This window comes from Phycodurus eques, chromosome 22, assembly GCF_024500275.1.
Source record: "Phycodurus eques isolate BA_2022a chromosome 22, UOR_Pequ_1.1, whole genome shotgun sequence".
NCBI lineage: Eukaryota > Metazoa > Chordata > Actinopteri > Syngnathiformes > Syngnathidae > Phycodurus > Phycodurus eques.
The window spans coordinates 415538-435116 of NC_084546.1; the positions used below are offsets into that span (position 1 = coordinate 415538).

The following is a 19579-nucleotide window of genomic DNA, read 5'->3' on the forward strand; positions in this document are numbered from 1 at the left end:
AGCCGCAGACACAAAAACACGCACAATGGGGTTTCTTGTCAAGGGTGACAGCACGCGCGTTTGTTGGCCGTGCGCAGACCGACTGCTGCTGCACTGCCTCCTCGTGGCCGATGCCGCTGGGTGCGCTCATCACGCGGCTGACCGCGTGCCACGCACCGAGGCCATCCGCAACAGGAAGTGCTCCGAGCGCGACAGGACGCGCCCCTACCGCGCGGAGACGAACTTCGACCCCGAGGCGCTGTTTGCCGAGACAGAGAACACTGACGACGAGTTCCACTTCGACAAGTGCTGGAGGCTGCTGCTCGTGTAGCCTTGCCAAATTTTGAAAATCTCGTGTCCCCGCCTTCCATTAACCGACAACCAGCGTGCTTTGCTGGCATCACATACAACCGCGCGCACAAAGACACAAAACACATACACCCACCTCTTCTGCCATTTTAAATGTTTCCATTTTGCAAATGCTACGTTGTCCATTTTTTTTTATAGCGTGACAGCATCGAAGCATTTTCCCTCAGCAGGAAATGAATGTCGATATCGCATTTCTCATCATCTTGTAGCATTAGCATTAGCGCTCACATCCTGTTTTGTGTGTTTGGCTCCGCCTTCTTGGGAGTCGCTTACGGCAACTTTTGTGCCTCCGAATAAAAGTGTAATTCACAAAAGTTTCTTCTGCACTAAAACTAAATAAATGAAACACCAGGGCCCGGTTGTTCCAAACTCAGTTCTTGTAAATTCTTAACCCGCCGTTAGCTAACCGACTGCCGAATACGCGTTGTTCAAAACATGGCTCGTCACGTCGTGAGCTCACCGCACCGTCAAAGCGAACGGTGTGGTTGACGTCACTGGTGAGCGCCGATACATCCCACAAGTCCTCATTTTGTTGACTTCCGGTTTCAGCGACCCAGTCAACAGAGAAAGTCAGTCAAAACTGTACAGCAGATATTTCACATGGATGTAATATGATTCTGTCAATATCTGACTGAAAAACTGGCTTCATTGTGGGACATAATCAACTATTTTTCATAAATCCATGAGCTAATTCTTTTGGCTTGTTATATCTATTTTAACCTACAATATAGACATTTTACAGGTGCTTCAATGTTTATCAATTTCCAATATTTGTTTGTGACTTGATGATGTAAGATCGTTCAAATGTCCAAATAGATCACAGTCGTGTCTTATTTATGGAATAAATGTTATTTTCCCAACTTTTAACATCCCATGCCTTGAGATGATACGCACGAAGTTTGAAGCGAATCGTCAGCCGCGAACGCCATCTTGAGAGTTAACCACACAGCTCAAATGTTAGCGGAGGTCCTTAGGTGTGTTAACTTTAACGTCAAGTGAACAGTCGGTTAAGGCTACTTAACCGGTGGTTCAAAAATCAATGAGTTTTGAACAACCGGGCGCAGATGAACTTAAAAATGTTGAAATCATCCGTCACACCTAATATTTTAGCCTGGACTTGTAAACTTCACTTCACACACACACAATTGTCCTTAAGTCACACAACAAAGATAATTGTATTGAAGTAGTGACACAACGAATATTGTTGACATTTTTCTTAATTTTGTGGGTCAACTAAAATAATAAATCATACAAAAACAAGTGTTTTTAACTTACAAATGCTGACAGTAAAAAGTGTTCAAATATATACTTCCTGATATTGATTATGTCATATTTACATCCAATAATAACTTTAAATACGGCTGTGAACTAAAATATAAAAATAAATGGATTCTCTTTCCTCTCTCCATCTACACGTCACTTCCTGTCTCCACGGCGACACTTCCTCTCCATCAGCGCCCCGCGTGGATCAGCTCTGAAACGGAAACATGAGGCGATGATGTCATCATGTCGTGAGGTCACGGTTGCACGAGTTGATGACGTCATGAAGCGGAGCCGCCACGAGAAGGCAACGACATCACGCGGCTTGTTCTCACCGCGGCACAAGTCCGGGTTGAAGTTCTCGTAGATGGCGTCGTCGCTGCGAAGTTTGCCCGCTCTCAGGACATCGCGCACACACTGATGCAGGAAGGCGTACTGACACTGCAACAGGAAGTGACATCGTCGCCGCGTGTCAGTGCCATTGGTAAAGGCGCGTGCGCGCGTGGGCGTGGCCTGACCTCGGTCTGGACCATGTGCTGGCGGTGGAGGCGCAGGTCGAACACGCAACCGTAGACGTCCACGATGCCTTTGGCGTCCAGCTGCTGCAGCAGGCGGTCCAGGGCGATGAAGGTGCCCGTGCGGCCCACGCCCGCGCTGAACGCAAAAGCCACACGTTTGCACACAAAAAGAAACAATTAGCTGAACACAAAAAGCAACAAAAAAAAACAAACTGAAAAACACCCAGGAAAAGGTTCCATTATTTGTATACATGATAAAGACTTGATTTGACCACAAAGGTTGACTACAAAAAGCAATACTTTGATCCTGAGGTGAGGAAAATGTTTTGCCTCAACAACAATGAAAGGCTACAAAGTACACTACATATTTTTTCTTTTTTTGACCACAACTACAGTATTTGTGCACAAAAACTGCAATACTAATACCAAAATACTACAAATGTCACAAAATAATCCATTTGACCAGGAAAGTGATCGAGTTAAATCAAAACACAGTTTGTTCACGAAAGGCTATAAAAGGTTTTCCCTTAAAAGTCTACGTCAGACTACAAAAGTTCAATATTTGCAGCAGTTGATCGCAAAAAGCCGAAAGGAGTTGAGCTTAAGAGGCTCGATTTTGGGGTGACGTCATTCTCGCGAACGGGCTCAAACCTGCAGTGCACGACGGCGGGCCCGGCGCCGGCCGAGCGGTCCACGAAGTCTCGGACGGTCCGGACGAACTGGACCAGCGAGCGTGTGGTGTCGGGGACGCCGTGGTCGGGCCACACGGTGAAGTGGAAGTGACGAATGACACGAGGGCCGCCGCTTTCCTGCAGGAGGCGCAGTCGCGACAGTTAGCGGACGCTGACGCGCGCTGGCGAGGCGCGGAGGAGCGGGCGAGTCACCGAGGAGATCCTGAACTCTCGGACTGTCCACTCGGGAAGAACCGACTCCGACATCATCTGGACCGCCAGCTCGCCGTAGTACAGCGCCTCCTTGTGGGACGGCCAGTACTGGTCACACTTCACCTGCGCAGTCAACGCATTGGTCATCGTGTCATCGTCGCTGAAGCGTGAAAACATTACGACATCGTCGTGACCTTTGCGTCATCGTTAGGGTTCCAACCAAATGGATTTTTTGAGGCCGATTCTGATATTTGCCGGAATAAAATTCTGAAAACCGATGAATTGGACGATGCATTGAAAAAATATTATGAATGCAATTATTTCTTTTTTGGTCCCTAAATGCTGATAAAAACAAAGACATGAATTACAGGCAGAACATTTGACTCTTTTACAATACTTTGTCCTTTTGTATTTGTAAAAATCGGCCACATTTTTTTTCTTTGTCGTATTGTGTGATGTGTAAAAAAAAAAAAAAATAAATAAAAAAGCAAAATTGAAAAGGGTTAATATCGGCCAGCCGATGAATCACAATTACATCGTGCCATCACGAATGCGTCACGACATCGTGACAACACCATGACATCATCGCTACATGACATCATGAAATCACGGCATCGTCATTGTGATGTCGTCGTCGCCACGATGACGCAATCACGACGTCAAACGCGACGGAGGCCGACGTACCCGCCCCTTCTCCACACACTGCGTCACCATGACGACGGCGCGCACGCCGTGTTCCCACAGCATCCTCCAGAAGTCGTCCTTGGTGGCGGGCAGAGGGCCCTGCGTGGCCACGTACTCGCGGCGGAAGTTGTGACCCTGAAACACGACGAGAGCGGGCAGGCGACACGTAAGAAAAGTACGGGAAGCGTGCGCAGCCGTTCGGGTTTGCGTGTGCGAGCACGTACGGGAATGAAGCTGGCGTTTATGTAGTCCGAACACGATTCGTCGTCCGCGCACGACAGCTTGACACGCGTGGAATCATCTAGAAAAGCGAAACGTGTCACGGGGGGGTGGAGGTTGACGAGCGGCCGGCGAGGTCTTACGGGACGCCAACGCACACGGCAGGATGTTATTGTAGCGGTTCTTGCCGCGGTTCTCGGGCACGCGGGACACGTCCACGCTCTGACTGCGACCCACGTCCTTGAGGTCCTGCGGGCGACGACCGAAGTTCGGAAGGACGCGCACTTCCCTCGCCCGGATCTGCCGGCCGCACACTCACCTCAAACTCCTCAAACATCAGAACGCTGGCGTCCGCTTGCAGCTTCAACACGTGAGACTCAAAGTGGTTCGCTTTCACCAGACTGCACGAGCCCAAGCGCACGTCAAAATCAAATCAATGTGGCCCCGAACTGGAAGAAGGAAAATTCTGATTGCGCTCACCTGGTGACGCGACGAGCGCTATGAAGGATAAAACACAAATTAGTCAACATGACTGACACGCACACGCGCACACACACACACACACACACACACACACACACACACACACACACACACACACACACACACTAACCTCCTGACCCCTACGTACATCCCAGCATTTGGCACCTCCTTCCACATGTTCATCCTCATCTCCGGGTTCTCCTGCACCACCCTGCTGAAACATCACAAACAAACAGAACCGCATTCAGAAACACTGAGAAACCAGAATCAGGACCAAATTGCAAAACAACATTCAGAACCAGATTGAGAAATACAAATGCAAAAAGATTCAGAACCACAATCGAGACCATTTTCAGAACAAGATTCAGGTCAACAGTCAGGACGAGATTCAGAATCACATCCGGAGACAGATTTCAGATCAGATTCAGGAACAGATTTAGAACCCGATTCAGAACCAGACTTGATCGCGGTTCAATGTGGCAAGCTGAACCGGACGTACACTTTCCTTAGTCTGTGTCTGTACAGCAGCAGGGAGACGACGGCCACCGTCACGCCCAACAGGAACATGCTGGCGCTCAGACCCTCCACCACGCCCCCTAGTGGCTCTGAAAGGAAGCACACACGCACATCACTCAACAGCCATTTGTGTGTGTGTGTGTGTGTGTGTATATATATATGTCTCACCTGCTTGTGTCCGGAATGGCGTGGACAGATAGGTGTCGCTAAAGAGCGCCTGAGGAAACTCTTTGTCGTTTTCATCAAACAGTCGTGTGAATGCTCGTATGCTCAGCCTGTGCGTGCGCGCGCACGCACGCACGCACGCACGCACGCACACACACACACACACACACACACACACACACACACACACACACACACACGAGCATGCGAGTGAGTTGGTAGTGTTTCCTATGAACAATGTGCGCCCCCTAACGGTCACCTGTAAGAAGTTCTCTCCTTCAGCGGGCCGTCACAGAAGTCTCCGTAGTTGTCACTCAAGTAGGATTCGTCACGGTAACGATCACAGGCCCCGCCCAGTCGGTCGCCTCCCGCCCCCAAGTTGACCTCCACCACCTGCGCAACGTGATTGGTCAATGAACTTGTGCGCGTGTGTGTGTGTGTCTGTGTGTGTGTGTGTGAGTGTGAGTGAGACCTGGCTGGCTGCGATGTAGGTGTCTTGCGGGCATCTGTTGATAAAGTAGGCGCTCTGGTAGGCCCTGACGGAGGCGTTGTTGATGTAGTGGCGGTAGGAGGGCAGAGGGTGGCGCTGCTCTGGCAGTAGGATGTCGTTGGCTGTTTTGGAATCCAACCATCGACTTAAGACTGACAGAAAAGTCAAAGACACTCGATGAAAATAAAGGCGCGTACCGTGCGACTGGGCGACGATGACGGCGAAGTATCTGACGGCGCCGTTGACGTCGCTGAACCACGAGCAGTTGAAGCGAAACAAGATGGACGTCGACGTCGCCTTCGCCGTCGCGACGCTCACGCTGGGAGGTGGGGCCGGGGGGCCTGGGAGACAAGCCATTGGACAGACAGCCTGTCAATCAAACGTGTTTGATTGACACACGTAGTCATCCAGACTACGTGTGTGTGTGTGTGTGATAATAGTTTGGGCCGCTGCGGCTCAATAGGTAGAGCGGGTCGTCCAGTGACCGAAGGGTCCCCGGTTCAAATCCCAACTGTCGACGTGTCCTTGGGCAAGACACTGAACCCTAATTTGCTCCCAGTGGGCCTGGCAGCGCCTTGCGTGGCAGCAGTCGCCTGTTGGTGTACGAATGTGCGTGTGCGAGAGTGGGTGAATGTGAGGCTTTGGAAAGCGCTACAGAAGTGCAGTCCAGCTACCATTTCATAGTTGTGCGTGCGCACGTGTACTCACGGTCAATCATGGTGACGGCCGTGCGCGTGGCCGGCGCGCTCGCGTGTCCGTGCGACCACACCCTTACGGTCACCGCGTACTTCCTGAATGCGTCCAATTGGTCCAGGGTGACAGTGTTGACTCCGCCCCCCAGACGCAGCGCCGACGTCAGCTCCCCGTCATCGTGACGACGACACGCGACCTCGAAGGAGTCGAAGTCGGACGCGGGAGGAGACCACGAACACGACACGGACGAAGACGACACGGGCGCACAGTGGAGGGAAAGCAGCGGGCGCGGATCTGAACCACACGCAACCACGATCCGTCACGTGAGAAAACACACACGCGCACCAAAATGTCCCCCACCCACTTGTCGTGAAGTCTCCCCGGATTGGCTGGCTGGTGACGACGGGCCCGCCCAGCGTCCCGCCCCCGCTGACGGTCGCCACGGTGAAGTTGTACCGTCGCCCCGGAAACGCGCCGGCCAGCAGGCGAGCGGCGAGCTGCGCGTGCGTGACGGACAGGCGGTCGGGGGGCGACCACGCCACGGCGAAGCCGTCGTAGTCTCCGGAGGCGGGGCCGGCCCACCGCAGCTCCAGCGTGTCATTGGCTGGGCCTTGCTTGATTGACAGCTGTGTGGGTGGGGCTGGGGCTGAGTGAAAGGGTGAAAGGTCAACTTCAATTTCACTTTTTCTTCCGCGGTGTTTGTTCTTACTGGTGCGTCCGAGCGCGGAGGCGTTGTTACTCATCTCGCCGCTGCGGGCGATGACATCGGCGCGGTACAGCCTACCGGGAGCGAGCTCCGTGAACATGTGACCGCTCTGCTCCGCTCCCAGCAGCTCGGCTCGCAGGACGGCGCCGGAGACGTCGGACAGGATCACCTGACGTCAACGCCGTACGGCTTCAAATCAAGCCCGGGAAGGGGTTTTTTGTTTTCTTTTTTTGCGGCGAGTTTTGACCGACCTGGTAGCCGCTCCTCCGCCCGTCGCCGTGCCTCCAGCTGGTCGTCAGCCGGTCCGCGTGTCCGGCACTGTACAGCCGCAGCCGCCCGACAGGAGAGGGCGCTACAGACAACGCAAGGAAAAAGGAACGCGTCGAGACTTTTTCAGACCGATACCGGTACGAGTATTCACCAATCCCGAGTACCGATACCACGAGTACATTTGAAAAATATACCTTATGCATCGAAAAACAACAACATTGTTATTTCACCACTTTGATTGGTTAATAATGCGTAAAAATAACAGACAACGTTGGGGCAGACCAATCATATCAATTTGTTAAAAAATAGGACATTGACCATATTTGGACATACGAGGTTTTCGCCCCACAGCGACAATATATACTGACTGACGTTGCGTCTTAATGCGGAGCGGATGGAGAAGGATTTCCTTCACACAGAAAACACCATCGTTGAACGGCCACAAGAGGGCTCCAAAACAACAAATCAAAGAACACTCAGCAGTCAAAGTCGACACTGACGAAGATTTGCCGATGTGTTGAAGCGCGACAGCCTAGCACCGACTGCTGGTGAGGAGGACTTACTCCTCCTCAGATTTGGTGGCTGGTATCGGCAGCCTTCACGAGTACCCGATACATCGAAATAAGTTCGGTATCGACCCGAGGCCCATAGGGAGTATGGGTAATCGCGCGTCACTAGTAGAGACGAAAAGACCGACGGGAAAGTAACATCGTCGTCGTCATCAACATCACGTTGACTGACCGGTCCTGGCGAGTACGGACGAGTCGCTGCTCAATCGTCGACTCCAGCTGACCACCTGCAATCGGTGCAGACTTCCTGCCCGCAGGCCGGTAAACACGCACGAGTCCACGCCCGGCTTCACCTTCTGGACGCCCGCCAGCTCGCCCGCAACCTGCGCCGCAAACCGCATGCAGCAACAAAGGAACATACGATGGAAAAAAATATATATTTTCCCCGTTGCAATTATTTTCGGGCGATCGCCGATTCCACACCTGCCGACGCGCCGTCCCGCCGGCCGCTTCCCGCTCCTCTTTTCGGCCGTCGTCGTCACGCGCCCGTTCGGCCACCGCGAGGAGCGAGACCTCGTAGACGTCGACGTGGCCGTCGGAGTGGCGCCACGAGAAGCCAAGAGAGGAGACGTTGGCAGAGGTCACCGTCAAGTTGGACACTGCGGATGGACCTGAACGCACGCACACAGTGGGTGGAGCTTACAGATGAGCGCACGCACGCGCACACCCCATCAGTGCGACTCACGCGTTTGTCCTTCGGCCGCCACCTCCGCCGAGGCCACGCCGGCGCTGAGCGTGACCACCCTGACCCGGTACCACTTCCCGGGCGTCAGCCCGTCCAGGCGGTGGGCGCGGGTCTGGGCCGCCAGCGTCCGGTTGGCCAGCAGGACGCCGGACGGGTCGGCGAGCAGCAGCCTGAAGGCGTCGTAGCGGCCCGCCGGACGCTCCCACGTGACGGTCAGGCCATGCGGCGTGTGCTCCTTGTCCGCCTGCAGGGCGCTCACGTGGGCCGGCGCTGAGGGCGCCAAACCGTCAGCAAAGAAAAACAAAATATTAAAAAATGCCGGTGAGTATGTTGGCCGTTCGACAGCCGAAAAAAAACAGATGACTACTTTCCTATTGGCCATTTGATGGCGTTCCAGATGTAAATACATACTGTACATGCTCAGCATTTGAACGGTCCCCGCGACTTTGGCTTTTGGGGTGTTGGCACTTTACGGCGGTTGACTTTTGAGGCATTTGAGTTTTTCTTTTATTTGACTTTTGTATTATCTAACCTTTGGGGCATTGGATTTTTGAAGCGGTTGAATTTGAACGGTTGAAAAAAACCTGTGCGCCCGGACGCCATGTTGCTATTGGTCAGCTCCCCGCTTCGCGATTGGACAGTGAGATTGTAGGCGTGTCCCGGGATCAGATCCAGGAAGTCCAGAGACGATACGTGCTTGGGGACGAGTCGAGTTTCCACCACAACGCCGCCCTGGAGACAGGAAGTGACGGCAGAAAGGGACATAATCATTGTTTTTTTCTTTTTGTTTTTGGGGGTCGGGGGGCAGTTCCGACTCACTGTCGTGGACAGCGAGACGAAGTATACGTCCACGTCTCCGACCGCCGGCGTCCACGTGACTGCCAGGCCGCCGCCCGAGTCCACGGGGTGGCGCCGTGGCGCCAGGTGGAGGTTGGTCACGGTGGCGGGAACTGGGCAGGAAGTCACGACGGCCAATCAGACAAAAGCGGACACGGATCGCTCTCGCGCGTACTAGCGGTGAGTCGCGCGCCGTACCTGTTCGCCCCTCAATGAACAGCGCCCTCTGGTTTGGCCCGCTGAATGTGGACACGACCATCTTGTAGAGGCGTCCCGCCGTTAGCGACGTGAATTTGTGCGCTTGCACGTCGCTGCCCAGCGTGACCGGAGGAAACACGCGTGTGTCGTTGAACAGCAGCGTAACCTGCGCACGCGTGACCACACAACACATACTAAATCAACATGCAACAAGACCGATTAAAAATGTCTCACTCGTATAATCCGCTATTTGTGGAAAGTCACGTGACCAAGGCGAACGCGGCATAGCTGACTTCCCGTGTATGCTAACGAGCATGACACGATCGTTTGAAGTCGAATTTGCTCACACTGGCCGGTGTCCTCGAACAAAAGTTAAATACACGAATATGATGTATACAAATATGATATGATGCGTATCAAAACGAACAAAGCTTCGACATCGAATATTGGTGGCTCTGAGGTGACATCCTGTGTTTCAAGAAAGACATTTAACGTTCCCACAGGTGCTGTTCCGAGTTGGCCGAATGGAGAAGAAGGCTTCGCATGTAACGGATTGGAGAACGACGGTGTATATTACTCCTGAACCCGAAACCTATTCAATGCGATGCTAATATTGCAGACGGGTGCCCGAGACGTGCTCAAAACAAAGGCATGATCCAAGCAATTTTGCATGTCCATGTGGGGCCTGGAGCACAATTTGTTTCTGCTCGGTCTGCACGTACCCAGCTGGGCATTCAGGCACTAACTGCGAGCGTATTTTCATCGATTCTTACAAGCAAAGAGAGTGACCGCCTTGTCGTGGAAGTCATTTCGAAAACCGAGCTTTGTAAAATGGTTTCAGGAATGATTTGATCTCGATCACATGTACTTTGAAAGATCATCTGGAAATGTTCCAAGGGGTTTGGGGACGCTTTTCGGACAATGTCGAACACAACAACATTTCCCATTTATTACATCGGGTGAACCTGGGCTGGAGGAAGTCCCTCTTGTGGGGACAATATTGCGAACCTTGACTGGACGCGTGCGGAACCCCTTGCAGGTTGTTCTTGTCTGCATGTGGAACTTCCGATTTTACGTTTTGTCATTTATTAAAAAAAAAAACAATCACATATTATTCAAATACAAAAAATGTGCCACTCTTCCGTACCTCGTAGTGCTCCACGTCGCCGCGAGCGGGGCTCCAGGTGACAGTCAGGTCACCTGGTCCTGCGTTGCTAAGCGACAGATTGGCCACAGAGGCTGGAACTGGCAAAAAAAAAAAAAGGAGAAAACAAAAAGTTGAAGGGGACATGCATATTTTACACAATTTCAAAGAGGCCAAGTGCAGTACACCCTGGACTGGTTGCCAGCCTATGTGAGGGCATACGTGGCCGACGTATCAGAATTTGGTCGTTGACTGGGTTTTGTGGACTCACAAGTGCGTCCGTCCGTGGACGCGCTGCTAACGAGGTCGCCGCTCCACGTTTCCACAGTGACGGTGTAAAGTCTTCCGGGAGCAAGCGAGCCGAAGACGCACTCGCTGCGTCCTGCCGGAACGCTTTGCTTCTGTACCGCGCTGTGGTTGTACGACACCGCCACCGCGTACGCCGTCACGTCTCCCGACGCGGGGCGCCAGTACACCTGACAAATGGCAACCGACCCAACGCTAATGCTAATGCTAACCCCAGTGTTTCAAGCGCACAGATGAGCTCACGCACCTTGAGGAAGTCGTCTCTGGCCGAGTGAACGGCGGTCGGGTTCTGCACTGTGGCGGGTTCTGCGGCGGAGAACAAGACACCATAGAACATGCTACAAGATAATATAGCACAGGTCAACATAGGAACAAGCAGACGGAAGACAACAGACATCGGACAGCGTGATGACAACGTAGAAAATCAGGAGAAAGACAACAAAAATTAGAGTACAGAGTACAAGCAGACATCCTAGAACATAGTACGAGACAACAGAACAACGCAACATAGACGAGACATACTTGGATGTTGGACAAAAGCTCAGGACAACACAGCGTAGAACAAGTACAAGTCCACAGATAAAATCATAGAACAATGACAGCAGAACAATCATGTAGACCAAAAACATAGAACAAGAGATCATAGAACATAGAATAGTTTTGTGACGCTAACACAGAGAAGTAAAATTCATGAGGACGTGCCCTGAACCGTAACAGGAAGTAGTTGGCGGCCCTTACGTGTGCGTGCGTGAAACCTGGTGGCGTTCTCCAAGCGGCCACTCCTGGTCGCTATGACGACAGCGTACATGCGTCCGGGCACCAGGGAGCTGAAGGAGCACTCGGGCGGGGACGAGCGCGAAACGGCCAGCGTGTGAACCGCCGCCCCGCCAACGGCGACGTCCTCCAGGCGGACCAGATAACTGTCAACTACGCCCCCTGCGGGATGCCAGGACACGTGCAGAGTGTCCGGACGACCGCCGTTCACCACTGTTACCTCGGTAACAGATGCCGGGGCTGGAAGTCGTGAGAAAACACACGGGAACCTTCGGATGACACCCGTCTCTCGTGACTCCGGTCTCGTCTCTATGTACGTAGGTCTACGGTGTGAAAGAAAGCAAGTCGCTGCACTCACTGGTTCTTGCCTCCAGACTTGTGACTTTGGACAGCACGCCGCCACTAACAGTGACAGCCTCCAGTCTGTAGACGGCGCCAGGGGTTAAGCCAGAAAGCAGCAAGGAGGCGGAGCCAACGGGAACAGGAACACTTTGCTTCTGAACAACAACGCTGGACAACATTGCAGAAAAGTTCACGAATAATAACTGGTTTCACACGCACACACTAACACACACTCCGTCTCACGCACAGTGACTGACACACCCAAATAACATTGCTTCGCGCTGCGCTAAGCTAGCCACCTGTCATGGAGTAGCGTGAGCGCGTACGAGTCAACGTCCCCGCGCGGTTTTTCCCACGCCGCCTCGAGGCTCGCCACGTCAACGCTATGCAGCGTGATGGCGCTCAATGCCATGGGAACTGCAAGACACCCGCACACTTCGCATCAGCCACAAACACGCGCACACTTCAGATCAGCCACAAACACGCGCACTCGGCCGCAAGAAGAAGACAGCGACCTGTCCGTCCCTCCACAGAGACAGACGCGCTGAGATTTCCACTGGCAGTTGCCACGGTGATGGTGTAAATCCTCCCGGGCGTCAGCACGTTGAAGGTACACTCCCTCGTGTGAGGCTCCACCCCCCTGGTATCCACGGTGACGTTACCTAAACGACCGCCAAACGGCCAGTCAGCAGGGAGCAGCGACGCGACCGGTCGAGGGTGTTGGGGGCGGGGTTACCGTGGCGAAGGGTCAGGAAGTAAGCGTCCCGGGAGCCGGTGGGGGCGTGGTTCCACATGGCGCTCAGCGACGTTTCATCGGCGTGGCGGATGTGAAGGTCTCGCACGCACGCGGGAACTAGCAACACCACAACGTCGAGGTCACAAGTGTGTGTGTGTGTGTGTGTGTGTGTGTGTGTGTGTGTGTGTGTGTGTGCGCGCGCATCTCACACGTATTTCCATCACAGCTGTTTTCTGTTGCCCGTCGTCCACTTTTCACCGCCAGTGTGGCACGGTAGCGCCCCCCAGGAAGTAGTCCCGTCCCGGGGAAGGTGAAGTTGACGGCATCCTTGTGCAGGACGGTGCTGACTATTTCCCGTGAGCCGTCGTGGAGGACGAGCTTGTAGCTGTCCCAGTGACCAGTGGGGGGCGCCCACGACAGGAAGAGACCCCCCAGGGGGGCGGGCGTCAAGGCCAGCAGAGAAACCTCCGCGGGAGCTAAATGCCACCCCAAGAATTTACATCAATGTGGTAGAAATTATGTACAGGCTTATGAATGCGCGTGAAACAGGACAGGAAGTCGGGCACCCGGTCCCACCTGTGCGTACGTGGATCTCTGATTGGTTGAGCAGCTCGCCGCTCCAGGAGCTCACAGTCACGTGATAGTTCGCTCCCGGGGTCAGCTGACCCACGACGACCTCAGCGGCGTCGGGACGGAGATTCGTTCGTCGCCGGCTCGAATTGTCGGACCGCAGCCAGACCGCCAGGGCGTCTACGTCTCCCTCGGGCCGCCGCCATGACAACCGCAAGGCGGTGCCGTTGGCGTCTGCCGTCAGATCGGCGACGGCGGCCGGCGCTGCAGACAAAACAGTCGGGACGGGGCACGGTCAATCACCTTCCTCGACGGCTGGGCCGTAACGCGTGTGCGTGTGACACGACGAATGAATCCGACGCGCCCTTCATCTCCTACCAATCTGAACTTGGACGCTCGTCTCGTTGTGCAGACCGCCAGCCTCCGTTGCCATGGTAACACTGTAGCGCTTGCCCGGGGTCAGGTTGTTGACGGCGCGCCTCGTGGCGGTGCTCTCCAACGTCTCGTTCAGCAGCGGATGCGCTAGTGGGAGGAGCATACGGTCACACGACTCCCAAGCCTCTTGATCATTGGACACCAGTGCAAACAGGATGTGACATCACCTACAATCATGATCACCGTCTGCTCCTCCCGAGCGTCCCCACAGAAGCAGCCTGAAACGCTGAGTCCTGCCCGGGCCCGCCTGCCAGGAAAGTTCCAGGCTCTCACTCGACCTGGAAGTCACACGCAGGCCCCACGGTGCCGATGGACCTGACACACACACACACACACACACGCACGCACGCACGCACGCACACCATGAGCGCTTCTCTGTTGTCCCCAGGAAGTTACTTGAAGGCAAATTGAGGGGGGGGGGGGAAGTTAAAAGGTGAACCTTTATATAACAATGTTATACTTTAGGGCGTTACTTCCACGCGCCCACAATGCAACAGTGCGCACACACACACACAAAACAAAAAAACAACTGAGGACGGGAAATGAACAGAGAGCTCGGCCCAGCATGGAAAAACAACAAGAACTTCTGTTTTGGATCCCTTCCAACACGCACACCACACAAACACACACAGGCCCTATCGCCTCACATCAGCTGGCGCTCACTTCCTATTTCTAATCAGTGCTAGTGAAAGTAAAAGGTGTGCGGCCATGTTGTCCGACTCCACCAAGAACGCAATCGTTAGCTACATGCTAAAGCTAACTGCTCACCACGTGACAAGTTCGCGTGTTTCAGTGACTCTTTTTCATGAGTTCGGGACACGACACGACATAGCAAAAACCACGTGTGTGTGTGTGACAAAAGTGGATGGCTTCAAACAAAAGGTGGTCTGTCCTGAGTTGTTTAACACATCTAGATGTAAACACCATGAAATAAAAGATGGAATTCTGAACTTTTGCCTCATTCATTTTTTTTAATCTGAAACCCAAATGTCTTCAGTATACAACTACACAAAGGTCTTGACCTTGCCGTTCTAATACATTTGGAGGGGACTGTGCGTGTCTGTGTGTGTGTATGTATGTGAGGATATACATATATATATATACACACATATACATATATATATATATACACACAGCGTTCCCTCGCTTCACGTTTTGCGGCTTCAGTGCTTCGTGGGTTTTTCCCAAAAATTCATCAAGAAATAAAAATGAAAAACATACAGCCATATTGCGGTTTCATGTTGACGCGCGAGAGAGGTTTCCCTGCATGCCAAACAAAGAGACGAGTTGACTCAGAGGCTTTGTACATGCCACGGGCACTCATACAAGGCGCGCGATTGGTTCCCGGAGCGACATCGACCAATGAGAGCACGAGTGGATTCAACCCGTCAGCTGATTGGCTGCGCATCATCGCAGCCTCACCCGGCATCTTCCCTTGTTGTGTCTCGCCAGTGTCGTCCACGCTGTTGACTGTCTCGCATACTCCATCTTATTGTTGCGTTCATGACAACCTTTTTTGTTTAAGCGGTAACTTTTTTTGATTAGCCTAAGCGCTGTGCCCCTGCAAAAGCTTCCTCCGGGGCGCCCAAGAGGAAGGAGATGATGAGGACCATCAGTGCAAAAGTGAAACTTTTAGATATGATCAAAGAGGGCAGAAGTTTCTGCATCTGTGGCACGCCATTATGAATCTACGAAAGAGGAAGCAAGAAAGACAACAACTACCCATCAGCATGATTTTCTCCAAGGTAAAACCCCAGCTCCACCATCAGCGCCTCCAGCAGAAGAGTCTCCGAGTGAACCTAAAGCCTCTACGAGTCAAGTGAGAGCCTCTCCTGCGCCACCAACGCAAGCCTCTTCGCCTCTCTCAGAAGGCAATGTTGATGAATGTTAATTACGGAGTAAGGTTTTATCATTAAAGATTGAAGTAAATACGTGTACTGTTGTAATCTTTGTCTCAAATATGTCAAGTATAAATACTGTTTACATATTTCAAACATTCTGGTACCCACATACACGAAAATTCCTAAAGGGGGGGGGGGGAGAAATCCGACTTCACAGTTTTTCACCTTTGGGATTCAAACCACTGCCTGTAACTAGTTTTTCACCTTTATATATATATATGTATATATATATATATATATATATACATATATATATGTATGTATGTATGTATGCATACATACATATATATACATATATAATATATATATATATATATATAAACATCCGTGTTTGGTTGATTGAAGACTCTAAATTGCCCGAAGACAGCTGGGATAGGCTCCAGTAGCCTGCGACCCTAGTAAGCGGTAAAGAAAATGGATGTGTGTGCGTGAAGATACACACGCCAAGAAAGAGTACCACAAGATGCATTGTGTGCCTCGAGGATGTTGATGGACGAGTACAGAGAAGGTCAGAAGGAGCTACATTGCGTCTTTGTAGATCTAGAGAAAGCCGAAGACAGAGTACCCGGAGAGGAACTGCGGCACTGCATGCGGGAGTCAGGAGCGGCAGAGAAGGATGTCGGAATAATACAGGACGTGTACGAGGGCAGCGGAACAGCGGGGAGGTGTGACGGACGAATTGAAGGTGGAGGTGGGATTGCATCAGGGATCAGCCCTGAGCCCCTTCCTGTTTGCAGTGGTGATGGATAGGCTGACAGATGAGGTTAGACTGGAATCCCCGTGGACCGTGATGTATGCAGATGACATTGTGATCGGCGGTGAAAGCAGGGAGCAGGTGGAGGAACACAAATAAGGGAAAACGTGCACGGTGTCGTCACCGGGTGGACGTTTTGGGCAGCCCGTTCAAGGAGAGCTCGAGGTCATGTTCCCGTACTTTAAATACGGCTAGAATGCAGGCAATGTAACGCTATGTAGCTAGCCCTTTTATCCCTGACGCGTTGGCGAGGACACGTCAGGAATAACCTAACCTAACCGTAACCTGCTAGATATTTGAAAATTCCAAGTTTTCTGGGAAAAGGGGCAAAAGCACTTATTCACGGGACATTTTCTGACCCTTTCGTCGTCAAATTAAGCCAAAAGGTTTGGAGCTTTCGGTGTTAAAGGGGTTTCTTGTGCTAGCGCTAATGTTTGTACGTAAAGATTGCGGCGTTCTGTCGATTCGGCTCGAAAGTTTCGGTTTTTCCAACTTACTGGTGTGCACGGTGACGTTGGCCACTTGGCGCTTGTCGCCGGACCGAACGCGCAGCACATACGCGCTTCCTGCTTCCAAGTGACGCAGCTCACACGTGAAGACGCCATTTTGGACGCCCGGCCCCTCACTTCCTGTCAAATTGGCTTCCGCCTTCCATCCTGGTTCTCCGTCGCTTCGTCTTCTCTTGCACTGGATATCTTCCGCGCCGGCGTCCGCCGACGACACGGCAAAGGAGCAGTTAAGTCCTCGCGCGCTCACCGTCAGCCGAACGCGATCCCAAGCGGACGCCACGTCACGGACGGACACGCCGCAAGCGTCGGACGCCTCGTCTGCGGGAACTGAGCCGCTCAGAGCCTGATGGACAGACACCACATCATCATCATCATCATCATCATCATCACTTTAGACCAAGGGTTTGCCCAATTCATTATTACACTTACTTTTCACTCCGACCAAGTACGAAGTTAGCTACGACTTCTGTTAACTCTTACATGATCAAGAGTCCTGTAATTTGTTGCATTAATGTAGTTTTTTTTTTTTTTACCAAAAATTGGTTAAAAGGAAGAAACACATTTCAATAATTTGTTCTTCATTTATCTCATTAAATAATTGGGTAACTAGTGTATTGACATTTTCTTTTGGACAAAAACAAAGCATATACAGTACATTTAACATTTTTCATACATTTGAAAAATGTGTGAATTACAGATAAGAGCATTTGACTGAATTGAATACATTTTTCTACGACAGCAATATTAGGGCGGCACGGTGGCCGACGAGTTAGCACATCTGCCTCACAGTGGTGAGGTTGCGTGTTCAAATCCGGCCTCGCCTGCGTGGAGTTTGCGTGGCTTTTCTCCTGGAACTCCGGTTTCCATCCCAAAAACGTGGTAGGTTGATTGAAGTTGTGAATGTGTGCGCCAATGGTTGTTTGTTTCTATGTGCCGTGCGATTGGCTGGCGACCGCTTCAGATTGAAGAGAGCTGGTATTGGTGCCAGCATGCCTACCACCCACGTGACGATAAGCGGTACGCAAGACGGACAACAATTTGAAAATAACTTTTGAAAAATGTGGTTTATGAAAGAACTCGTATCTGATTTCATGTAAAGGAAATACAAAAAATACGAAAATAAACAATTGGAAAATATGTTAGTGAGGTTCGGGATTAGGGTTAGGTTCAACCCTGAACCCTAACCCTAAATAAGTTGCTCGCCTCAGGCACTGAGCTGGTGAGCTGGTTTTTACCAGCAGAAATGTTTCAATGTGAATCCTGTTGATGTGAAGATATCGAGCGTTTTGTCACCTGCAGCATCCAGATGAAGAGGAGTCCAGGGCAAACGCGGCGTTCCAGCATTTCGGGCGAGGCGGAGTGGTCGCTGGTGGCCGGCAAACGTGGCGTCCGGCATACTCGTCGGCCGGCTCTGCTCCGCCAACGCTCGGACGTGTTTCCAGGAGCGCCGCCGACTCCGGGAGCTCCGCCTTTCCTGCTGGCCTTTGTCCTCGCTCGCTCGCTTCCTGTCGGCCGGCCGGGCTACGTTACGCGCTATAAATAACGCAACACAAAGACAGACAAACACACCGCACATACTTTCACCAACGTCCACTTTGGAGAGGTCTTCCCCTCACTTGGGTAGAAAGTGAGCGGGTGCCGATTGCTGCCGGGAGTCGGGGTACACCCTGGACTGGTCGCCAGTCGACGTCAGGCTGACAATTTTGTGGCGAGCGTAAATTCGGACCCAAATGCAGCACAGCTGGAACATTGCAAAGGGTTTTATTCATCAACTGCGACAGGTCAGGTCAAGGCCAGCATACACCGCAGTTAACCGCAGTCCAGTGGGTCAGGCTTTGAAGATCGACCAAAGTCAGTATTTAAAAAATATTACTCAACCATGAAATGACTTTATTTTCATATACCATTTAAAGTGCAACTACCACCGCCATCATAAACGTAGAAACATACAGCAACTAACGCAGGCACTCAAGAGTTAATTCAATGCAGGTGAGGGTTACACAGTGTGGAAGCGCTGCTGTGCCTGCACTTTAAATGACATGTCTTTCTTCAGGTTCGTTGAGATCAGTGTTGGGAAAGTTCATTTTCTACGGGAACGAGTTAAAAGTTCAGTTGAACTAGTTCAGTTCATAGTTCATCATTAACATTTTTGAACTGAGTTCATAGTTCTTCCCCCCCCCAAAAAAAGTTTGCTGATGTACTTTTCTGCCCTAAAAATACTGGCATTTCATTTCCTCATTGTTGCCACCCATTCAGTCCACAATAGTAGCCCGTTGCAGCTTTCACCCTACAATTTCAAAAATGTGGACAAACTTGTTGCCTGAATGTTTTTGTTTTTTTTTAAAGGAGGATTTTAAACAAAAACAGGACTTTTGTCTTTTTGGAGAAAACAAACACGCAACACAGTACGTGTGATCGAACAGTGTTTTCACTCAAGCATTCTGATACAAATAATAATTTTCCTCGTCATCACTTTGTACAATTATGTACCAAAGACCACATTCCCTCCCGTTTACGCAGTGTCCCTGAACGCACCTCGCGCACTCACGCAGTTGTGATGTAAACATAAATGGCGGCTGCTCT

At 51.7% G+C, this 19579-nt stretch overlaps 1 protein-coding gene across 5 annotated transcripts; it reads right to left on the bottom strand.

The window, feature by feature from the left end:
* Nucleotides 1-1504: 1504 nt before the first annotated feature.
* On the bottom strand, nucleotides 1505-18737 carry ptprb (protein tyrosine phosphatase receptor type b). Of its 5 annotated transcripts, none has more exons than XM_061668254.1 (41): nucleotides 18575-18737; nucleotides 18290-18501; nucleotides 16985-17339; nucleotides 14004-14147; nucleotides 13776-13919; nucleotides 13404-13661; nucleotides 13037-13303; nucleotides 12828-12944; nucleotides 12607-12753; nucleotides 12391-12508; nucleotides 12108-12259; nucleotides 11714-11989; nucleotides 11223-11281; nucleotides 10941-11145; nucleotides 10673-10770; nucleotides 9526-9691; nucleotides 9310-9440; nucleotides 9075-9222; nucleotides 8491-8760; nucleotides 8229-8404; nucleotides 7978-8128; nucleotides 7218-7318; nucleotides 6970-7135; nucleotides 6625-6906; nucleotides 6276-6554; nucleotides 5765-5908; nucleotides 5550-5689; nucleotides 5337-5470; nucleotides 5081-5187; nucleotides 4896-5001; nucleotides 4527-4610; nucleotides 4394-4411; nucleotides 4233-4314; nucleotides 4072-4162; nucleotides 3919-3995; nucleotides 3695-3829; nucleotides 3011-3133; nucleotides 2778-2935; nucleotides 2127-2262; nucleotides 1944-2049; nucleotides 1505-1822 (listed from the first exon to the last, which is right to left on the bottom strand). In XM_061668254.1, the coding sequence occupies exons 2-41, from the start codon at nucleotides 18338-18340 to the stop codon at nucleotides 1800-1802; spliced, it is 5925 nt and encodes a 1974-aa protein (XP_061524238.1). In that variant the 5' UTR covers nucleotides 18341-18501; nucleotides 18575-18737; the 3' UTR covers nucleotides 1505-1799. The 5 variants fall into 5 exon arrangements, with proteins under 5 accessions (XP_061524238.1, XP_061524237.1, XP_061524236.1 ...); XM_061668253.1 differs by having other exon boundaries at nucleotides 4527-4606; nucleotides 4901-5001; nucleotides 8229-8416; XM_061668252.1 differs by having other exon boundaries at nucleotides 4527-4607; nucleotides 8229-8416.
* Between the last annotated feature and the right edge of the window lie 842 nt (nucleotides 18738-19579).